At 43.2% G+C, this 19,189-nt stretch overlaps 1 protein-coding gene across 4 annotated transcripts in view; it reads left to right on the forward strand.

Annotated features, from left to right (window-relative positions):
- SLC35B1 (solute carrier family 35 member B1) overlaps positions 1 to 19,189 on the forward strand; it is a 252,538-nt gene that overhangs the window by 170,979 nt on the left and 62,370 nt on the right. For 3 of the 4 annotated variants that reach the window (XM_078645262.1, XM_078645263.1, XM_078645264.1), the window contains 2 exons: positions 69 to 172; positions 17,399 to 17,529. In XM_078645262.1, coding sequence (XP_078501388.1) covers positions 69 to 172; positions 17,399 to 17,529 — 235 coding nt within the window. Of the gene's footprint in view, positions 1 to 68; positions 173 to 11,146; positions 11,217 to 17,398; positions 17,530 to 19,189 lie in introns of all 4 variants that reach the window. The other variant, XM_078645265.1, reaches the window with a different exon arrangement.

Below are 19,189 nucleotides of genomic sequence, written 5' to 3' on the forward strand. Positions count from 1 at the left end.
TCCAGGTGGCACTGAAAAGGAGGCCAAAGTACTTTGGGTTTAATGCAAGCTAATGTTTTGTTTTTCAGAACCCGGGGCAAATATGGCGAAGGGGAGAAGCAGGAGAAATTCACCTATGCATTGTCTTTGGTCTTCATCCAGTGCGTGATCAATGCTTTCTTTGCCAGACTGTGTAAGTGTTATGCAGAGAGTGGATGCCGTACTGCCACTTCCCACATTCTTCTGGTGTTTTGCTGTGTGTAGAGATTGTGCCACTTTAACTCATTTGGCTACAATGAGAGTCTAGGGTGACCCAGTAGTAAGCTTTGCCATGAATCAAAGGGTACAGTGTCTGTTGAATGTTACCAGGAGTGTGGAATTTAATAAGATATCTACTTGTCCATGGGGCAAGTTGTTACATAAATCTACATGTCCTGTAACAAAATCCACTTGTCCCTTGTGTGACATGTAATGCGAAGGCTAATTATGGCAGCAATCTCATTATATAAGAGCTCTAATGTAGCCTCTCTGATTGTGCCAGGGTTATACCATAGTAGAGTTTGAATACTGAGAATTCCATTATGTTGTCACGTTTCTGCAGATCTACATACTGGGGCTGAAGTTGGTGGTAAGCAATAGTTTCAGGGTTTTTGTGCATTCATAAAAGCCGTATATATCTGCATGACATATACCATGGTGCATTTTTGAGACTTTTTTTTTTTAATTGGGCCCCTAATTAGGTCTAGCGTTAACCGAGACCTTTTGTGTTGATTAAAATAATTTTTCTCTCTCTGTCTATCGGCTGGCTTCACTGTGATTGACAGCACTCTGCTCTTTCACAAGGAGAATATCTGCACACAAAGTAGTTTTATTCAGTGCCAGGAACTACTGTGGCAATGTGTGCTTTTTGAGACAAAAAAATATTTTTGCTTTTGCCAGTGATTGTTATTACGGTGAGGGCCTGGCAGCTCCCACACCAATAAGATTTTGCAAAAAATATGCCAAAACAAGTCGCACATGGACAAAACCAAAAGGCTGACCACCAATTTCTGACCTACTGGCTTTGCCAATGCTTGTTTATTTGTTTCTCATAATCTTATTGAAACTGGTTACACTGATTTTCCATTATGAATATTTTCGGAAAATACTAGCATACATCAACACATTTTACAAAATAATACTGCAAAGAAATGGTATTTAAAATGTTACACTAGTTTAGCAAATTCTTTTTCCTACGGTACTTGCATTTTTTGGTTAAGATTTATTTTGAAAGCAAAGAATCCCAAATCTCGCTTTCAAGCTTCTGAAAATATTTGCATCTAATCGGAAAGCATTCTGGGAACATTATACAAAGCCTCGTTTAGCTAAACTTTGAAAATGTCTGTACACATTTTTATACTGGAACAACTGTCAGTAGTGTAGTCCGAGCTTACAACATTTACTTAGAGCGAGAGCGTGCACCCTAATAATACAGGCTTTGCATTATTGAGCCAAAAATACAAGTTTGAACAGCATTAACACATGGGCACAAATATTATCTTAATTGCAGACATTCCCTTCCCTGAACGATAAAGTGGTACTATAATGGCCAAAGGGTTTGTGTTGTAGGGGGTTGGGCCTACTTGTCTTAAGGACAAAACACACATGAAAAGTTATTGCCCTTGACCCCAAACTATATGTCCTGGGCGTCGGGCTATAGGAATTCCACATCCCTGTGTTACATATTATAGCATAAGACCTTTAGTTGCATGCTTCAGCTCTCACAGCCAACAGTTTTCCTATTCTGGGAGTTGTGCTGAGCTCCAGACTGTTTGCCTTTACCTTGTTACATCCTGTTATTGCTCACTCAGCCTGTGTGATGGTGCCTGGTGACATCCCATGATCTGAACACAAACTGTGACTCCACCTTTATGTTACTATCTCTTGACAGTGAAAAAAGACTATCAAAAGCAGAAGTAACACACCTACAGGGAGGCACCAGACCTCACCATTACAATTCCAGACTTCCAAGTGCTTAAATGGACTAATTTCAACATCTGTGCTCCTTACAATCTCATTGAAAGCCACTTACTGTGAAGATGCCATAGTCCAAGATTTCTTCAGTGAAGCTGTCCGCCAATTCCCGAACATTGTCTGTGTGTCCCTCATCCAAATGCCTTTCGTCACTTACTGAAGATTGGGCTGATCCTACTCCCCTCTCCTCCTGAAGAAGTTAAGTATGAATCCCACTGACCCTGCAAACTGTCTGATCCTTCACTTAACCTTGTTTAAAGGATCATCGAAAAAGGCTATTGTGAGCCATCTCCAGGAGTTCATGATTTGTCTGGGCTCAAGCTACAGTGGATGCCAATGTTAGGATTTGGGTCAAGTCCCCTTTCAGTGACCATGGTCTGTCATCACATTATCTACCAGGACAGGGATATAAGTCAGTCCTACCTTTCTTTCCTTGCTTGATATTGCTAGTGTGTGGGTTCCTGGTTCCTGAGATTGTTGGTTTTCGATTCCGTTTCCTCACGGGCTCATGGGTGATTCTGGAACCCTTTCTGATTTGTATTTAGCCCTTTCCGTTCCCTCTTTTCCCTATTCCCTGCTTCCTGGTTTAGTTAGGTAGTTAGTTCCCTTCCGCCCCCTCCCCTCCTGTTTTTGCCAGTTCCCGTCATTTGATTCAATTGGGGGTTTGTTGGGGCTCCAGCTCCCCCTTTGGAAAGCCTTTTTGTTTTCATTTGCAATTGCCTCGGTGTTCTTAGGACCATTTTGGAGACGCGCTGTCAAACGAACGTTTTGTTCGTTTCCTTCTGCGCCAACATTACCGCTCCATAACGTTGTGTGCGGAAATGACGTTTTGGGTCATTCCGCGAGTTCGCTTCTGATCCGAGTGCTGGTACAGTCGGCTTTCCTTGTTCCTTATGTCCTGTCCCTTCGCTTGTTGTAACGAGTAGGGTTTTTTTTTATGCCGGTAACGAGGCATTTTTTCCCCTGATGGCCATAGAGACACTGTGTAAACATTGATTAGGGCTTATTATTTTCCCGAATCCGAGAGGAGGTATCTTGGATCGGTTTTGGCATTCTCTGCTGCCCGAAGCCTCCATGAAGCAAAGCCTGCATCCCTGACTGGTAAGAGCAACGTGAATGTTGTGGCAGGACATGGTCATTGGTTCTGGATTTATTGGAAAAGTACATGAAGTGCATTTTTGTTTGTTTAGGTGCAGAGGCGTGGAGGAGGGAGCAGTGATTTCATCGTCCTTACAAGGGTGGAAGTTGACTTGGTGTCTCCTATTTATTCCACCCTCTTTCCTGGTTCATCGGCGCACTCATAGTTATAACCTTGTGAGTGGCATATGGGCAGGGGAAGTGGATTGGGTCATAAAACGTTCCTGCAGTGTGCGGGCTAAGTGGACGGAATCCAACAGCCAACACAATAGGTGTGCCAACCATTCAATTGATTGAACCTTCACTTCAGTGACAACAGCTGCCCTTCTCTTCCTTCTGATCCTCTCTGCAGCTTTTAATACCATCGACATTCAAGTGCCGCTAAACCCTAATTACGAATGGGTTTTAAGGGCACTGTCTTTCAATGATTAGCATCTCACGTGAAAAATAAATTGAATCCAGCTCATTAAGAGGAGTCTTTCCAGGTCTGAGTCCATCTCTGTATTGTCTAAAGATCTCAAAGGCTCTGTCCTGCCACTAGTAATCTTAAACCTCTAGATGGACTCTGTACAGCTCTCAATGTGTTATTGGTTAATTTTTCGTGGAACTACATTAATTACTTAAAGCACTCCAAGCTCCCAATTCCACCATCATCCTTGAGTACTTCAACCTAAACTTTAAAACATTCACTTGTAGAAAACTGCCTATCTTCTCTCAAATGACTCCTTAAAATTACACTTTGGAAACTCATGTTTATAGGAATCCCCTTGATCTCATACCCATTTCCAACACAATAACTCCTTCTCCTCTCACAATTAGCCTATCGACTTTTGACCACACTTTGTTACATATTCTGGTCACTATGCTTTCTGCACCTCCTCTCATTGCTATTACCTCTTAATCTAAAAGAAAATAATCCCTTAAATCTCTCCTACATTTTTAAACGCGCTTCATATCAATCCTATACCTCTACTACAAGTCATGCCATATAAATGTTTTGATTGATTACCTTGCAGCATGCATTTGATTCAGACTATGCACTGTGTATGTTCTCTCCCATCATTCCATGCACACAACCATGGATCTCAGTCTATTCAATGTTTGAAGCTAAATTGCATACTCTCTACTACAGATGGCTCAAAACTAAGACTTCTGAAAATCTTCAGTCATACAAACAAGGCCATGCTAAACTCTTCTTGAGATTTGAAAATGTCAAATCAATATACATTCATTACCTAGTAACCTCACTCTGTCACCCAGAATGGCTTGTGGAGACATTCATCAATATACTATAGTCACCAAGCACCAAGATAACACTCCTGTTCTTAACAGCTTACAACTTTGCAAACCTCATCAGGAAAATTACTACCTTCAGAAAAATGTTTGCTGTGCTACTCACTAAGCCACCATCTTCTTCCTGCCTGCCAGTAATCCTACAACCATACTCTGCCCAACTATTGCTACCGATTGCTTCTTCCTCTAAAGAGATTATCACAGTAATAAAATCTGCAAATCCCTCCTGCTCTCCCTCTTATCCTTTTAGCCCATAAATTATCAAACATTTCCTTCTCCTCTCCAAGGTCTTCCACAGCTTAACTACTCGATTTATCCACTCCTAGACATCTGCTGCAAATCCTCCATGTTTTAAATCAGCAGTGGTCCACCGTTTGCTTAACATAAAAAATAAATATCTTTTCTTACCTAGTCTTCGGGTGCCTTTTGTTGTGCTGTCAGCTGCTTAATCCTCTCTAGTCAAGATTTTGTGCTCTGCTCTTGAACGGAAACTGTCCTCACAGATCTTAAACTTCTTGTGTCTACATGGAGCCCATCGGGATTACACTTGCTGATAATGGCATCAAAATTGAACAGTATGCTGAGAAAATTCAACTCTGCTTGAGAGCTTCCTCCCCTCCAGACATGCAAATGCTTCAGACACTGCCTACACCCAACCCAGAACTGAATATTCAGCACCTTCCTGAAGCTCAGTCTCACAAAGACAAAATTCCTGTTATTTACCAAGATAAAAGCAACAACAGTTAGCTGAAACCATGATCGTTTCAAGGTATGACCATATTGCCCCGATCCTGCAGGCACTCCATTGGCTCTCTTTGCTGGTCTGCACTGTCTTCAAAATAAGCCATTATTTACAAAGGCATCACAACAGGCATTCTACCTATCTGGCTAAAAAGGCCACTGTAGGAAACTGGGTTGTCCCCCTCCCCCCCCCCCCTTCAACCCCCCTACACACCACACTCACTTTTTGCCTAGTATTTGATGCGACTTTGACAAAAATGTACTGTGTTACTGCTAACTAGTTCCCCAGTACCAGTGTTCCTTCCTACAACGGTCGAATTGTTCCCTCAATTGGCAATGCTTTTGGAACCATCTATAAGTCCCTAGTATATGGTACCCAGGGGCCGAGATACAAAAGGGGGTCCCCCAAGGGCTGCAGCACAAATTGTTCCACCCTAAGGGACCCCTCACCAGACTTATGCAGGGCTGCTATCGCAGGCTTCGTGTTTTGGTGAAACCAAACAGGAAAACATGACCTGACACATCCCTGTATGCCAGGTCCACTGACACAGCATATGGTACTTGTAAGTCACCCCTACTGCAGGCCTTACAGCCCTACGGTAGAGTGCTTAGTATTACATGTGAGGGCATACCTGCATGAGCAGATATGCCCCTTGCTGGTTAGTTCCATTACCGTCAGTACAAGTGAACAGGGAAGCCATTTTAGAACATGTGCTGGACACTGGTAAAAACAAGCATTTATTTGAGCTATTGACGTTGTAAATGGCAATGCCTTTAAAAAAAATAAAAGGCATTGTTATTTACAGTACCAAAAGCAACACCTATTGCATTGCATAGCGCGGTGTCTGCGCTTATTAAAGTAAAACAAATAATAATGTGGGGGGTGGGGGGATGTCAGAGAGAGAAGAAGAAATGAACCCTAGTCAAGAGATCTGGGTTAACTCCATCATTCTTTTGCTCACCATGCCACCCCAGTTTAGACCTGGCCATATGCAAATCAGTCTTGACCCTGAAGTTAACAATGCCACATGTTGGCTTTCCTCCACAATTGACAAGAGTATGCTGGTAGGGCGGTTTCATGGCCACCTTGTTAATAAAACCTACGAGGCCCTGCAGACGCAACCCTATTGGGTAGCTGGCCTTTCTTCAACAGTTAAACGGAAGCTCATCATGTACCGACTTGACTAGCTACTGGCTTTAGATTTGGCCCCAAGCTGGCGCAACCCGGATGGCAGAAAGCAATGCCTGTTCTGTGACCATCGATGGGTGACAATTAAACATATGACATGTACCTGCTGTGCCCTGCAGACGGAATGTAGATATCAGCATAAACCCATTTTATTAACCAGTGGGATCCACACGCCCAGAACAGCCGTGATCGAGTGCCTGTATGGCATGGACTACAGCCCAACTGCTCACTTTATAAAAGTTTTGACTAATGCATCAAAGAAACTTAACGCGCCCAACCCCCTGGCTGTGCTCCCTTAGAACGTTTCACATAAAGATGATGGCCACATTTTTAAGATGGCAGTTGGACAGTCACTCTGTCAACTTTTATTATTCATAGCTTGATCTTTTAGCTATCTCTTGTCTTTTTTTATGTAAAAATTCCAAATCTAGTGGTTTGAATTCATAAAATACTGGCTATGTTTGAAGTTTTATACGATTAGTATTTATGTGAATTAATTATTTTAGCAATGTTTTTTAATAACTTGGCATCTATAAATACATAGATAAATAGTTGGCAAGTCCTAAAAAATACTTTCTAAATCCAAATCCCTATCCATTGGAGGACGCCAAGAATCTATCTTCGGAACACACACTACCATATCTCTTTGGTTCTATCTCCTCATTCAGCTACGCTTACCATGTTTACACAGATACCCAAATGTTTTTTCTCGTTTTCAACTCTCTTCCCCACGTCTCCATGTGTGCATATGTGTCTTACTACTGCTCGTCACTTTATTGGCACTCCAGTCCTTTTTGCTGCGCACCTCAAAATCAGAGGATTTGTAATTTCCTGCTTCACTCACACCTTTGCGTCTGCCTGTCTCTATCCACTTCTCACCTGACACTCTAGCCTTTGCCCCCTCTACCACTGTTTTGGCATTTGTTTGTTTTTTGAAAATTTCTTTATTAACATTTTCTTTAGGGCAACATTAATACAATTCACATTTGCAGGTGCTAGAGGCAAAGTCTTGATAACATTCACACATATAGGCATTGATACTTGTGACAGCGATACATAAGTCACAGTTTTATACTCCTCAACACCCCCACGTCTCTTTTCCCCCACCCCCTACATCGTTTTATGTTATGATTGGGTGGCCAATTGCGAAACTTCCAGTCCGAGGCCATAGTATTGTATCCACGGACTCCATATTTCAGGAACTTTTTCGGGCAACCCCTTGCCGCATATGTTGTCTTTTCTCCTGTCATATATCCATCCCCCTCTTCCATTTCTTCCAACGTGGGTCCCTGTGTCGACCCCCACTTACACGCCAAATCTCTCGTAGCTTTGGCTTTGTGAGGTCTACATCTGTATAAATGCCCAATAGCACAAATTTGGGGTCTCTGGGTATAGTATCGCCCAACACAGCCTCCAGCTCAGTCAGTACCTTCGCCCAATAGGCTTGTATCTCCCGACACTCCCATATTGTATGGAAATACGCTCCAGATTCCTCGTTGCATCTAAGGCAATTGGGGGCTTCTGCCCTCCCCATTCTGTGTAAACGAGATATGTCGTAGTAAGCCCTATGCAGGTATTTGAATTGAATAAGTCTAAGCCTCGACTTAATGGCCACTTCTCGTGATTGCATCCGTGCAGTCTCCTAGTCTAGATCTTCTAGGATCCCTAGCTCAGTTTCCCACTTAACCCTAAGTTTTAGGAGTGTATCCGGCTGATTATTTATTATAGTTCGATACGTTCATGAGACTGCTTTTTCTTCGATCTCTCCCATGAGCAGTCTGCCCACTAATGGGACATATTCTGGGAGCCCCTCCTTGTCTATACGTTGCGCCTCCCACGCATGGGCTAACCGCAGATATTTATAATATTGCGACTGGTGCAGGTCGTATTCCCTCTGGAGGGCGAGAAAGGTGACAAGTTTATTGTGATCTAGTATGTCTTTGATTCGGGAGATACCCAGCAGATCCCATTTTTTAAACCCAGTCAATTTTGCAAATTCTTTGAGTCTCCTTCCCACCCAAGGTGGGGGGATTCTCTAGTGATGACATTGGTCCACTTAATTTGCCTTTCTGCTTTTTTTCCAGGCGGCCACCCCCACCGTCGTGGCTGCTAATAATTTTGCGACTCCCTTCCCTCCGTAAATGTAGTGGGTGTGTTCCAAATTGCGTGCGTTCTAGCAATAGGTCTAGTGATCCTCAGGCATATGTTCCTAGTCATTAATCACTATCCGATGGGAGGCCCAGTAGTAGGCTCTAATATCTGGCACCGATATTCCACCAGTGGCCAAGGCCACTCTGGGGGGGCCTCCCGTCCCAGAGGAATGTACGTAGAGCATCATCAATCTTGACAAAGACATCCTCTGGGATTGGGTAGTACGTGGTCTTAAGGATATAAAGGAATTTGGGCAGCACTACCATTTTATATAGGGCGGCCCTAACTAGCAGTGTCAGAGGCAATGTCTTCCACCTCTCAACATCTATTTTGAACTCTCTGAGGACTCTGTGGAAGTTACGATGTATGGCCTCCTGTCTATTGGCGGTCATGTAAATACCCCAATATTGCACCCCATTGCGTTCCACCTGGAGCCGACTCACACAGTCAAAAGGTCCCCATCCCTGATTTGCTGAATAGAAGCTAGATTTCTCCCAGTTAATTTTATACCCGGCGTGTCTACCGTAGCAGTCAAACCTGTCTAGTAATCGTGGGAGTGTTACCTCGGGATTCGTGACATAGAGAAGGATGTCATCCGCATAAAACGATATTCGTTCGTCCTTAATTTCTGTGTCGCTACACCGAAACCTGGTCGTATCCGGATGCGCTCTAATGACGCACGTAAGAGGCTCCGACACAAGAGCAAAAAGAAGGGGGTACAGGGGACCTCCCTGTCTAGTCACTCGCTGTATTGGAAATTCCCCAGAGAGCGCTCCATTGACCCGTACCCGGGCCAGTGGCTTCTTGCATAAAAGACTTATCCATTGCCTAAATTTGGGACCAAAACCAAACCTCTCCGGTGTGGACATGAGATAAGGCCAGTGAACAGTATCAAACGCTTTTTCAGCATCAAGGGAGAGTATTAAATGCGGGTCTGCCCTGTTGCTAGTTACCTCAAGCCAATTGTGTACTCTGCGCAGGTTTAATCTCGTGGACCTTCTTGGCATAAAGCCAGATTGGTCATGGTGAATGAGACTAGATATAACTGTTGTGAGCCTGCCAATGAGGACACATGCCAGTATCTTCGTCTCTATATTTTAAAAGCGAGATGGGACTATATGAGCTGCACATCTGTGGCGGTCTATCTTTCTTAGGTATCACCACTATTGTGGCAGTGCGGAGGTCTTTTGGTAAACTACCCACGTCTCGCTCCTCCAGGTATAGGTTCAACAGGTGGGGGCCCAATAAGGCAGCATTTTGTTTGAAGAGTTCTGGCGGCAGTCCGTTGGAACCCGGAGCTTTCCCAGACTTCAGGTAACTGATAGCTGCCCCTACTTCCTCCAGAGTTATCTCGGCTTCCAACGCTCAGGCATCCTCTTCTCTTAGTCTGGGGACCTCTATCGCCTCTAAATAGCTTTAAATCTCTGATGGTCCCGCTAGGGGATGTTTGGCGTAGAAAACCTTGTAATAATGGGCGAAGGCCTCCGCTATCTTCACAGGGGTCACATGCCTCTGGCCATTATCGGTCTCTATCTGGGTTACCCATCTGCTGTCCTGTTCTTTCCTACTGAGCCATGCTAGCAGCGTACCTGCCTTATCCCCCACATCGTAGAGGTGCCGATGCATAGTCTGAATCGCCTGTTGCGCATCATCCCTGGCCATAGCCAAGTATTCCTGGCGTAGAGTACTCATTCTCCGGAGCAATACGGGATCATCACTTGTGAGGGCCTGCTTATCTAACTGAAGGAGCCTAGTTTCGGTCTCCGAAATATCTTTCTGTGCCTGGCCTTTTTTGTGTGCTATTATGTTCTGGGCCCTATCTCTTAGGACTGCCTCCCAGATAGTTATAGCCGACTCCACCGAGCCCACATTTTCTTGAAAATAGTGCTTCAAATCCACTCTAATTTCCTGAGCTACCTTCGGATCCTTTAGTTCCCAGGCATTAAGCCTCCAGTCATTACCCACACGTTTCCCACCTCTTCCCACTGTTAGCCATAGGGGCGAGTGGTCAGAGAGGCCTCTTGTTAAGGAGTCTGCCTTTTGGATCTCCTTCACCTCTCCCGCCGGGGCCAGGATATAGTCTATTCTCAAAGGTTTTATGCGCTCCGGAGTAAAAGGAATACGCTCTAGTACCTGGGTGGTGCCTACGCCATAGGTCTGTCAGTGCTAGGGTGTCTGCGAATCTCTTGAGTTGTGTTTCACTAGAACCTGCAAGAGGGACCATTTTACGATCACACCGAGGGTCCATTACGTCATTAAACTCCCCTCTGACTAGGTGAGTACCGGAGCCTACCTTAAAGAGGATACCTGCTAGTTTTTCCAGCGTCTGCTTTTGTAGTCTTGGAGGAGCATATACGCTTATAAGACTAATGTCCCTCCTATTCCATACGCCTTTCACTGCCACATATGTCCCATTTGGGTCTGTCCATGTACGTTCAGTTCTAAACGGCCAGGCTTTCTTTATTAAAATGGCAACCCCCCTGGCCCCGGAAGAAAAGCCGGCATGCGCCACTGTCTTGTAAGTGCCTCTACCCAAGAACCTACACTGCGTGCCTTTCAGATGCGTTTCTTGCAGAAAAATTATCTTGGGTTTCAATTTTTAATGTACGCCGAGACTAAGCCTCTCTTTACCTTGTCCCCCAGCCCATTGACGTTCCAGGAGAGGACCGAGTATCTGTCATCGTTCTGTACGGCCATGGTGTAATTTCGAAAGGCAAGTATCAGTGCTGTAAATGCCCCGTATCAGTCCCTGCAAAAAAACCAAGTGAACTTTACCCAAAAACTCCCCTCTCTTCCCCCCCACCCCACATCCTCACATGTCTTACACTTAACCCTACAATCACCAACATAACAGTCTTGGCATTTGTTTTGATCCATGCATGTGCCCTGAACCTTTTATCACTCTGACGCATGGTACTAGGTTCTTTAAAAACAAACAAAACAAAAAAAGGACTGATCAACTTCCCGGTAAGTTGAACTAATGCAAACCTCTACTAGTAAGTGATACCCCAAATCTTTTTTCTTGCTCTGTATACATTTCTCTCCCTTGCTACTAGAACCATCTCCATATTCTCTGCACACAAAAACCTCACCCTATTGTAAGCAAGCTTGCTGGCTTGCTGCCAAAAAACAAGGCCCTCTACAAACCAACAGTAGTATTCAAGACTGTAAACTGTTTTTCTGCTGATTAGTTCTCCAACTCCCTGACCCATTATATTACCACTTGTAACCCTAGATTGACTTCTCAAGCTCACCTATCTACACTTAAACATCCCCATGATGAACCTAGATTTCAGTCTTTGTACTTCTAAGGACTCCTCCAGGGGCGCACATCGCTCCCCAGGCAACCAAGCATTTGTCTCTCTTCAGGCTCTCAAACAGCCATTAAGAGTTATCTCTTGCTACTAGAAAACAAAAAATTATATATTTGTGTAGATTTAGACATGTTTGCTTTATGGTTTGCCATCACTGCTCACAGTCCTGTAGCAGTACCTTATTAACCATTTGGCATATATCCTATGTGGTGCTGATGTTCTAATGTACAACATTTCTGATCGAACTAATATGACTTTCTGTAACACAATACAATAGAATAGATGGAGCCACTTGAAGTCCTCACCAAGAAAAATGTAAAGATCAGTTAGTATGCCGAGTGAACTCTGCTCTCTCTAAAGGCATGTTCTGGACATGGCTACTAATCATCATGTTCAAGGTGTTTCTCAGACACCTGAAGGCTAAATTTTTGATTATTGCCAGCAAGCCACAAGTTGCAAGGTTGGCTGTTAGTGATCAGCCTGATGGCATTACCGCACAGTGTGACACTATATTAAGCTTTGGAAGCCACATCGAAGACATGACAAAACTGCCTGGCACCAACTCTGTATTCAGCATCCTAAGGACCTTCCTCCTTGTGTCAGACGTTCGTACTGAAGTAAAAACACTGGTCTGTCCTATACGTACTAAGTAAACACCCTCCTGGGCAGTATCGCTGAAACACACTTTGTCCTTCAAGAGCATTATCTGTGTGGTTGACAGTCTGATTTGAAGGGTATCTGAAGGTAGGATCGCTCTAACAATTGCACTGTCTTCCTTTAACTGCCTGTTTCACAGTCTAAAAGGTAGTAAACTTAAGCATTCCACTATTCATGATCATCAATGGGTCTCACAATATGTTCAGAAGCAAACTCACTATGCTTGATACCATAAAGTGTATAATGGGGAAGAGTGGCTTCCTCCTGTTACCTCAAGAATTAAATATTCATCCCCATGCAGATCGTCGACTGGACCAGTCTTCCAGTTCAAGTATGAGCTGCCTATCCTTCACTTCAAGCAATACTTCATCTTTGTGTAACTGTTTGGTTGTAGTCTCTCCCTCTTGCTTCTTCCCCCTCTGTCTGAGTTATTATCCCTCTTTTCAGCTCCATTCTTCCCGTTCCACCCCTTCCACTCGCTTGTTCTCTTACTAACCATTCTTTAGTGTCACAGACTGAGCTGTCTTTTGTTTGTCCTTAAATAATGGAGCGGAATACAGCTATGAGGACTTGCTGTTAATTTCGAAATGTTCGAGTTTTACACCATTCACTTTATGATTTTATTAGGTCTCTGCTAGACAGGACATGCACTGTCTTGAAGAGACTGTTGTATATACTTTGTGGGATTCAGCCTGTCCATGGACTTCCCATTTGCTGGCTCCATTGTTGCTCTTGTATTCTTTCTCCCCATTTGTCCATGGCATGCATGCGTCGTGCCTCTTCCTGTGTTTAGCCCTCCCCGATAGCATGGACCAATTACTACTAACGTAAACACTAACTGTATTTTGAGGTCTGAGACTTATTAAGTAACACTCAGTAATCAAGATTGAATGAATCAATCACAGGTTTATTTATTGTTGCTTCAAAAGTTCTTCGTAGGCCAACACATTTTTCACAACAACATGACGCTTCATCAGGGCCATACAACATATATTTGATAAATGCTGTTGATAATGCCCAGCAAGTACATAGAAATAAATTACATGACCGTAAGTAAAATTAGATCTTAGAGAGCAAGATCACAAAGAGAAGAAAGGAAAACAAGACAAAAATTTAAAAAAAAAAAACATGAAAAATTACAACTGTACAGAAATTTAATTATTACATAAATACACCACACCAAAATAAGTGACAAACTGAAAACTTATGGTGAAAAGAACACACAATAGTTAAGATGGATGTTAAATCCTTATACACTTGTATCTCACACACAGATGGCCTCAAAAGTATGGAATACTACCTCAGCAGCAGAAGTGGCAACTTATTGTCACATAGTAGGATGTTATTAGAAACGGCCAATTTTGTACTATGTAATAACTTTTTCATCTACAAAAATTCTCTATTCCATCAACCTCCGGTACCGCGATGGGTTTGTGACGTTGTATGCATCCCTGTTCATTTATTATTTTTTTTAAACAGTTTTTATTGCAGACTTATGAAATACAGGGTGCAAGCAGTTATCCATCTTCTCCCTGTTGCCAGCTCCCCGCAATCCACGTTACCCATTTAACACAGCCTTTAAACCCACAACCCGGAGGTCGGGCGGCGTTGTGCAACGTCCCTCAATGCGCAGTGACCGGTGCGGCCGAAGCGCCTGGGAGTTCCTCGTCCGCTTTTACTTTTCTCCCCTCTCAATCCCCACTCCCCCAAACATCTAAATAACTTGCAACTCTACCCCTCCCCACCCACCTCCCCATAGGTCGCCCCCCCTACGCCTGAGCCCGCTGTTAGCCTGCCTTCATGAGTGTAGTCAGGAATCGATAAATGTCTAAGTGGTGTTTGTAACCTGCATGTGGTCAGGGGCTGCGGCGTCATCACTGGGAGTGCTCACCCTATCTGGGGTTGCGCTGTCCCGCAATGCCTGCACAAGCGCCTCCCATGCGGCTGCCGCCTCTAGCGCCTTATCATCCGCTGTTCGGCGAGCCTGCTGGTATCTGAGCGTACTCTCACACGCTGCACATTTCAGGAATTCAGTCTCCCATCGCCTATAAGTGGGGCCCGTTCTCGCTTTCCAGTTCCTCGTTATTTCTCTTTTAGCCAAGAGAAGTCCCATATCTATAAACCTAGTGGTGATCTTATTTTTTGGCGTGTGGGGGAACCAGTGCAGTATGCTAATGGCCTTATCATACTCCAAGTCTCTGTTTGTTTAGTCATTGAGTGTTTCTCCAATCCCTTGCCAGTAGTCTCGTAGGTGTGAGCAGTCCCATAGCATGTGACCCAATTCCACTCGCTCCGCGGTGCACCTGGGACATGCTGCGTCAGCCACTCCGAAATATTTCCCAATTTTACCAGGCGTTAGATAAGCCCTGTGGAGGATATACAAGTGTATTAGCTGGAAGCGTGCATTCCTAGTGCTTTTTGGCGCTCGCCGCACTATCTGTGTCCAAGTCGTGTCGGGGATATCCTATGCATCCCTGTTCATGGGTAACGTTGAAAACTAAATGAGTTATGGTGATTTGTCAGTCAACTTTAAGAACAATGTACTATTATGGCTAAGGTAAATTGATATTTTTATCATATGGAAAGGTGACATAAATACTCTAATACATTTTCATTCTATCTTGAACCAGAACTCTCGAAATAGCATATTATAGATGGAGTACAGTACAGAAACTATTAACTTTCTAGATTGCACCATATATGTTGATGATCAGAAACTTATGAGTATTATAATACAGTCAGTGTTTACTAAAAGTGCATCCAGCCGGCACCGCAGCATTGCAGAGGTGGGTACTACTACCCCGTCACCACACAGTACTGCCCAACAATCAATTATTTGACGTACGAGGGGACTCTGCCTGCACAGGCTCCTGCCATACTTAAAGCACAGCCACAGTGCAGGTCATACTCTCCCCGCAAGGCTGTGGTATTATCTTTACAACATGACCATACTTCTTTCTGAACTGTCCCATCTTACTCTTCTCATCAGCTGTTTGCTTTAGTGTGCTCTACACAACCCCAGTATGCAGATGTTCCTTCAGATGGTTTGGATTCAAACGGAGCACAGTGGCAATTCTCCAGATCGGTACACAGCCACTGCTGTTTTACTATGACTTAATCTTCATCTGGTAATTTTTCGCAACTTTCAGTGTTGGTAAACAGCAGCTGTGTTGTTGACAAACACCGTTTCGGAGCTGCACAACTTTTAAAAAAAAGTCCAAATTTCTAATGGTCATAAATGTTCAACATAGCAAAAAATAGTTGTGTAAAGAATAGTGTTTTCTCTTTTTTTTATTAATTCATTGTTTAAAGACAGACAGCCAACGCGCTACATCCTTACACACAGGACTTCTTCAGGGCATTGGAGATTCTATATGGGCAAATAGGTATAAATCGATGTGGCAGTACCTTTTAGCAGCTGTGTTGCTATGCCACATGGCTAAAAACATTGACATTGACAATGCCAAGAGCTCTCACGTTGCCAAGATCTATTTGCTTTACCAGTGCTTGTCTCTTACTGCTGTACCCATTTAGCCCACTGGTCAGTTCCTTTAGATTTGTGATTGGGGTACATATGCTCCATGTAAACATGCGTGTGGTAGGAAGCTGTGCTATAACGTATGATGAGTACCTGCACTATCATCTTGTGTGCTAATTCTGCTGAGTCATCCGCAATAGCAGAGTCTAGCAGCTAAAGTGAGGGTTGCCACAGAGCCAGATGGGCTTCTAAACTCGATCTGCAAACAGAAGCAAATAACATGTGTGGGAGTAACAAGGTATAGCTGATGGGTGGGAGCTGAGCGGTGGCAAGTACAATCATAGAAATTAAAAGATAAAGGATGAAAATGTGATTCAATGAACAGAGAGGGAGGCAACAAAGTGGCAGAGAGTGATGAGAAAGAAAGTGAGGAGAGAAAATAAATTAAAGAGGGGAAGAAAGTGGAAAAAGTGAAGGGTCTGAGGAATGCTGGAAGGAAAGAAATGACAAATTCAGAAAGGAAGGGTGAAAGAAAAGAGGGCGAATCGATGGAAATGTGAATGATAGATAGATTGAAGGATGACAGGATGGATGCAAGGGTAAAAAATTGAATAGGTTGCCAGGAAAATGTAATGATGATCGGAGGATAAATGAATCCACAATGAACGAGCCAATGCTTAATGGATGGATGCATAGGTGGATGGATAGAAGGGTATCAGAATGCATGGATGGAAGACATGTTGGAAGGGAGGATGAAAAGATTGCTGCATGGACTGATGGAAAGGTGGAAGGTTTGATTGATAAATTGGTGGAGACATGAAAAGATATATGTATTTAAGGGTGAAAGGAGAATATGGTAAGAGAATGGAAGAAAGGACGATTAAAAAGTTGGACTTTTCTAGTTTGGTGTCATTTGATGTATGTGTCAAAGTGTGAGGTATGGTTGAAAGCATGGGGTATTTTGAATTATCTGCCTACTTCTAAGAGTCCCTGGTAATGTCTGTTGCTACGGAGATGTGATATGTCCCACGCTCTTTGATGATGTCTGTTAATTTCCTTGATAAGGAAATGAGCTGCTCCCCAAGTTGAATAGAGCTTGGTAACACACATCACAACATGTACTCTGCATACTGTCCCAGACCTAGTTGCACTCTTCATTTGTTGAACGATCGTCTTGGATGAATTGTGTCCTCCAATATTAGAAATGTCACCCACAATCTACCCTGTGCTGAACGATGTACTCATAGAATTGGGATTGTCTGGAGCTATTCCCATTCTGAGGAATAATGGCCTCGAATGTTGAGCATGAATCCTACAGTTCTCCTGGGTATGAATGGTGATCATCAGTATTGGGATAACCCCTGTGCTGAGGGAATGTTGGACTCCTGTGCTAGAAATATCCTCCACAATGCCACTGGTAACACTCACTTTATCGCTTCTCTGCAGTAATCCAATTTTTTGAGAAGGGCCGAGTGGATCGTACCCAGAACTGGCTGTATGCTGTCTGCTCACTCACGTATCTGGGAGCCATGGTCTCCAGCAACTCTGCACTCCAGTTTGTTAACTACCCGACACAGGTAACAGTATAGAGGATCTGCTTGTTATCCAGTATCTGGGATGTTGTGCCCTGTGGTGGTGTTAAAGCAGAGAATCAGAAGTGTAAATGGGTGTGGCGAGATGAAAGCTGAAACTCTTGAATAGAGAATGGGAAAATAATGGGACAATATTAAATGGCAATCTAGGATTCTTCTGCTTTGGAAATTGAAAGTGGGTGATTTACAGGTTTATTTTGGTAATGCAAGTGCTGTCTCAGTTCTGTGTAGGCTGAGTGTAATATTCTTTTATATCTTCTTTCTTTTAGCATATTATGTCTTTATTTAAAACGGTTCCGTCTCTTTTTATTTTTCCAAAACAAAATCACAGTTTTGTTTAGTAGTGGATGATGTCACTCCCTCTACCGTGATCTTTTTAGATCTGTCGACTGCATTTAAACCTTTCAACCATAGCATACTTTGTCTTTTTGTATGCTGGAGTGGGTGGTACACAGATGGCCCAGTGTTGGAATGGTTTTGCTTTTTTGTGACCGTAAAAAATCCATGCAGTTTTCCTGCTTTCTTATAACTTGTTGTCTCGGAGTGCAGAGTATCACGTAAGTGTTTTTTTTCACTCGGCCTCCCTCAAAGGAAGCCCCTTTCTATTTCACTCGCTCTTTATATTCTGAAGTAGCCAAAACGTTAATGTGTTGTCATCTAATTGTAACCGTATTCTGGCAATTCAGATTACCTCCAACTTCAAAGGTACCTGATGACAAGCTATCCAAGTGCATCCATGTTGCTGCTAGCCTGCTCTTCGGTGCCACTGCATGTTATCAGGTCATTCATTTGACCCTCTCTTATCTACACAGGCTGCCGCTAGGGACTCCTGTTCAGTTGCAGATCAAGCCCGCTGTTCAGTTCGTGGGATTACCCTATCTTTCTAGCAGGAAGTGTTTGGTCCTAAGTGAGCTCTTCGTTATCTGTGAAAGCTTGCCCTCAGGGTACCTCGATATTCCCAGGAGAAAGCATGCAGGAGAGCCTTCAGTCTTCTTATTCCTGCGCTATTGAACATGCTTCCCATCTCTTTATGATCCTTGTAGACTTGTATTACTCTGCTGTTTTGCTGTCCTTGTTTTGCAACACCAGGAAAACGATTAATTGAAGAGCAGCTCACAAATCAGTTGTATCTATTTATTTAGTTTATAATTACGCCGAGCAATATGTTGAGCCTCTTTTACACAGCAATTATCATGTTATATGTCAAATACAATAAACAATATTTTAAAATGTAAACAACTTATAACAAACACTGTGCCAGTATTATACAACAAATCGAGTACATCCGAAACTGTAGTAATATGTTGTATAATCAACATTGGTCTAAACTACTTTTTCCTTTACTTTGAGAGGGCAGGACGAACGAATAACACATGACTAATGTCCAGTACTCGTCACAAGCAAATATTAAGTTGTTTAGGATTAATAATGAAAAAGCCTGTTCCAGATGTTAACTGCTACCTTCAATCAACCATTTTTTGAAATTATGTAAAAACAGCCAGGCTCTGGAGTCACGTTAACCTTTAAGGACAATTTGCATAGTACAGCAGACTTTGGAAAAAAGAATCTATCACTTAAATTGCGATTTAACTCGTGGTCACTTTTTAATCATGTCTTAAATGGAGTATTTTTGACTGTATATCAA

Source organism: Lissotriton helveticus, chromosome 5_1 (assembly GCF_964261635.1).
Source record: "Lissotriton helveticus chromosome 5_1, aLisHel1.1, whole genome shotgun sequence".
Classification (NCBI taxonomy): domain Eukaryota; kingdom Metazoa; phylum Chordata; class Amphibia; order Caudata; family Salamandridae; genus Lissotriton; species Lissotriton helveticus.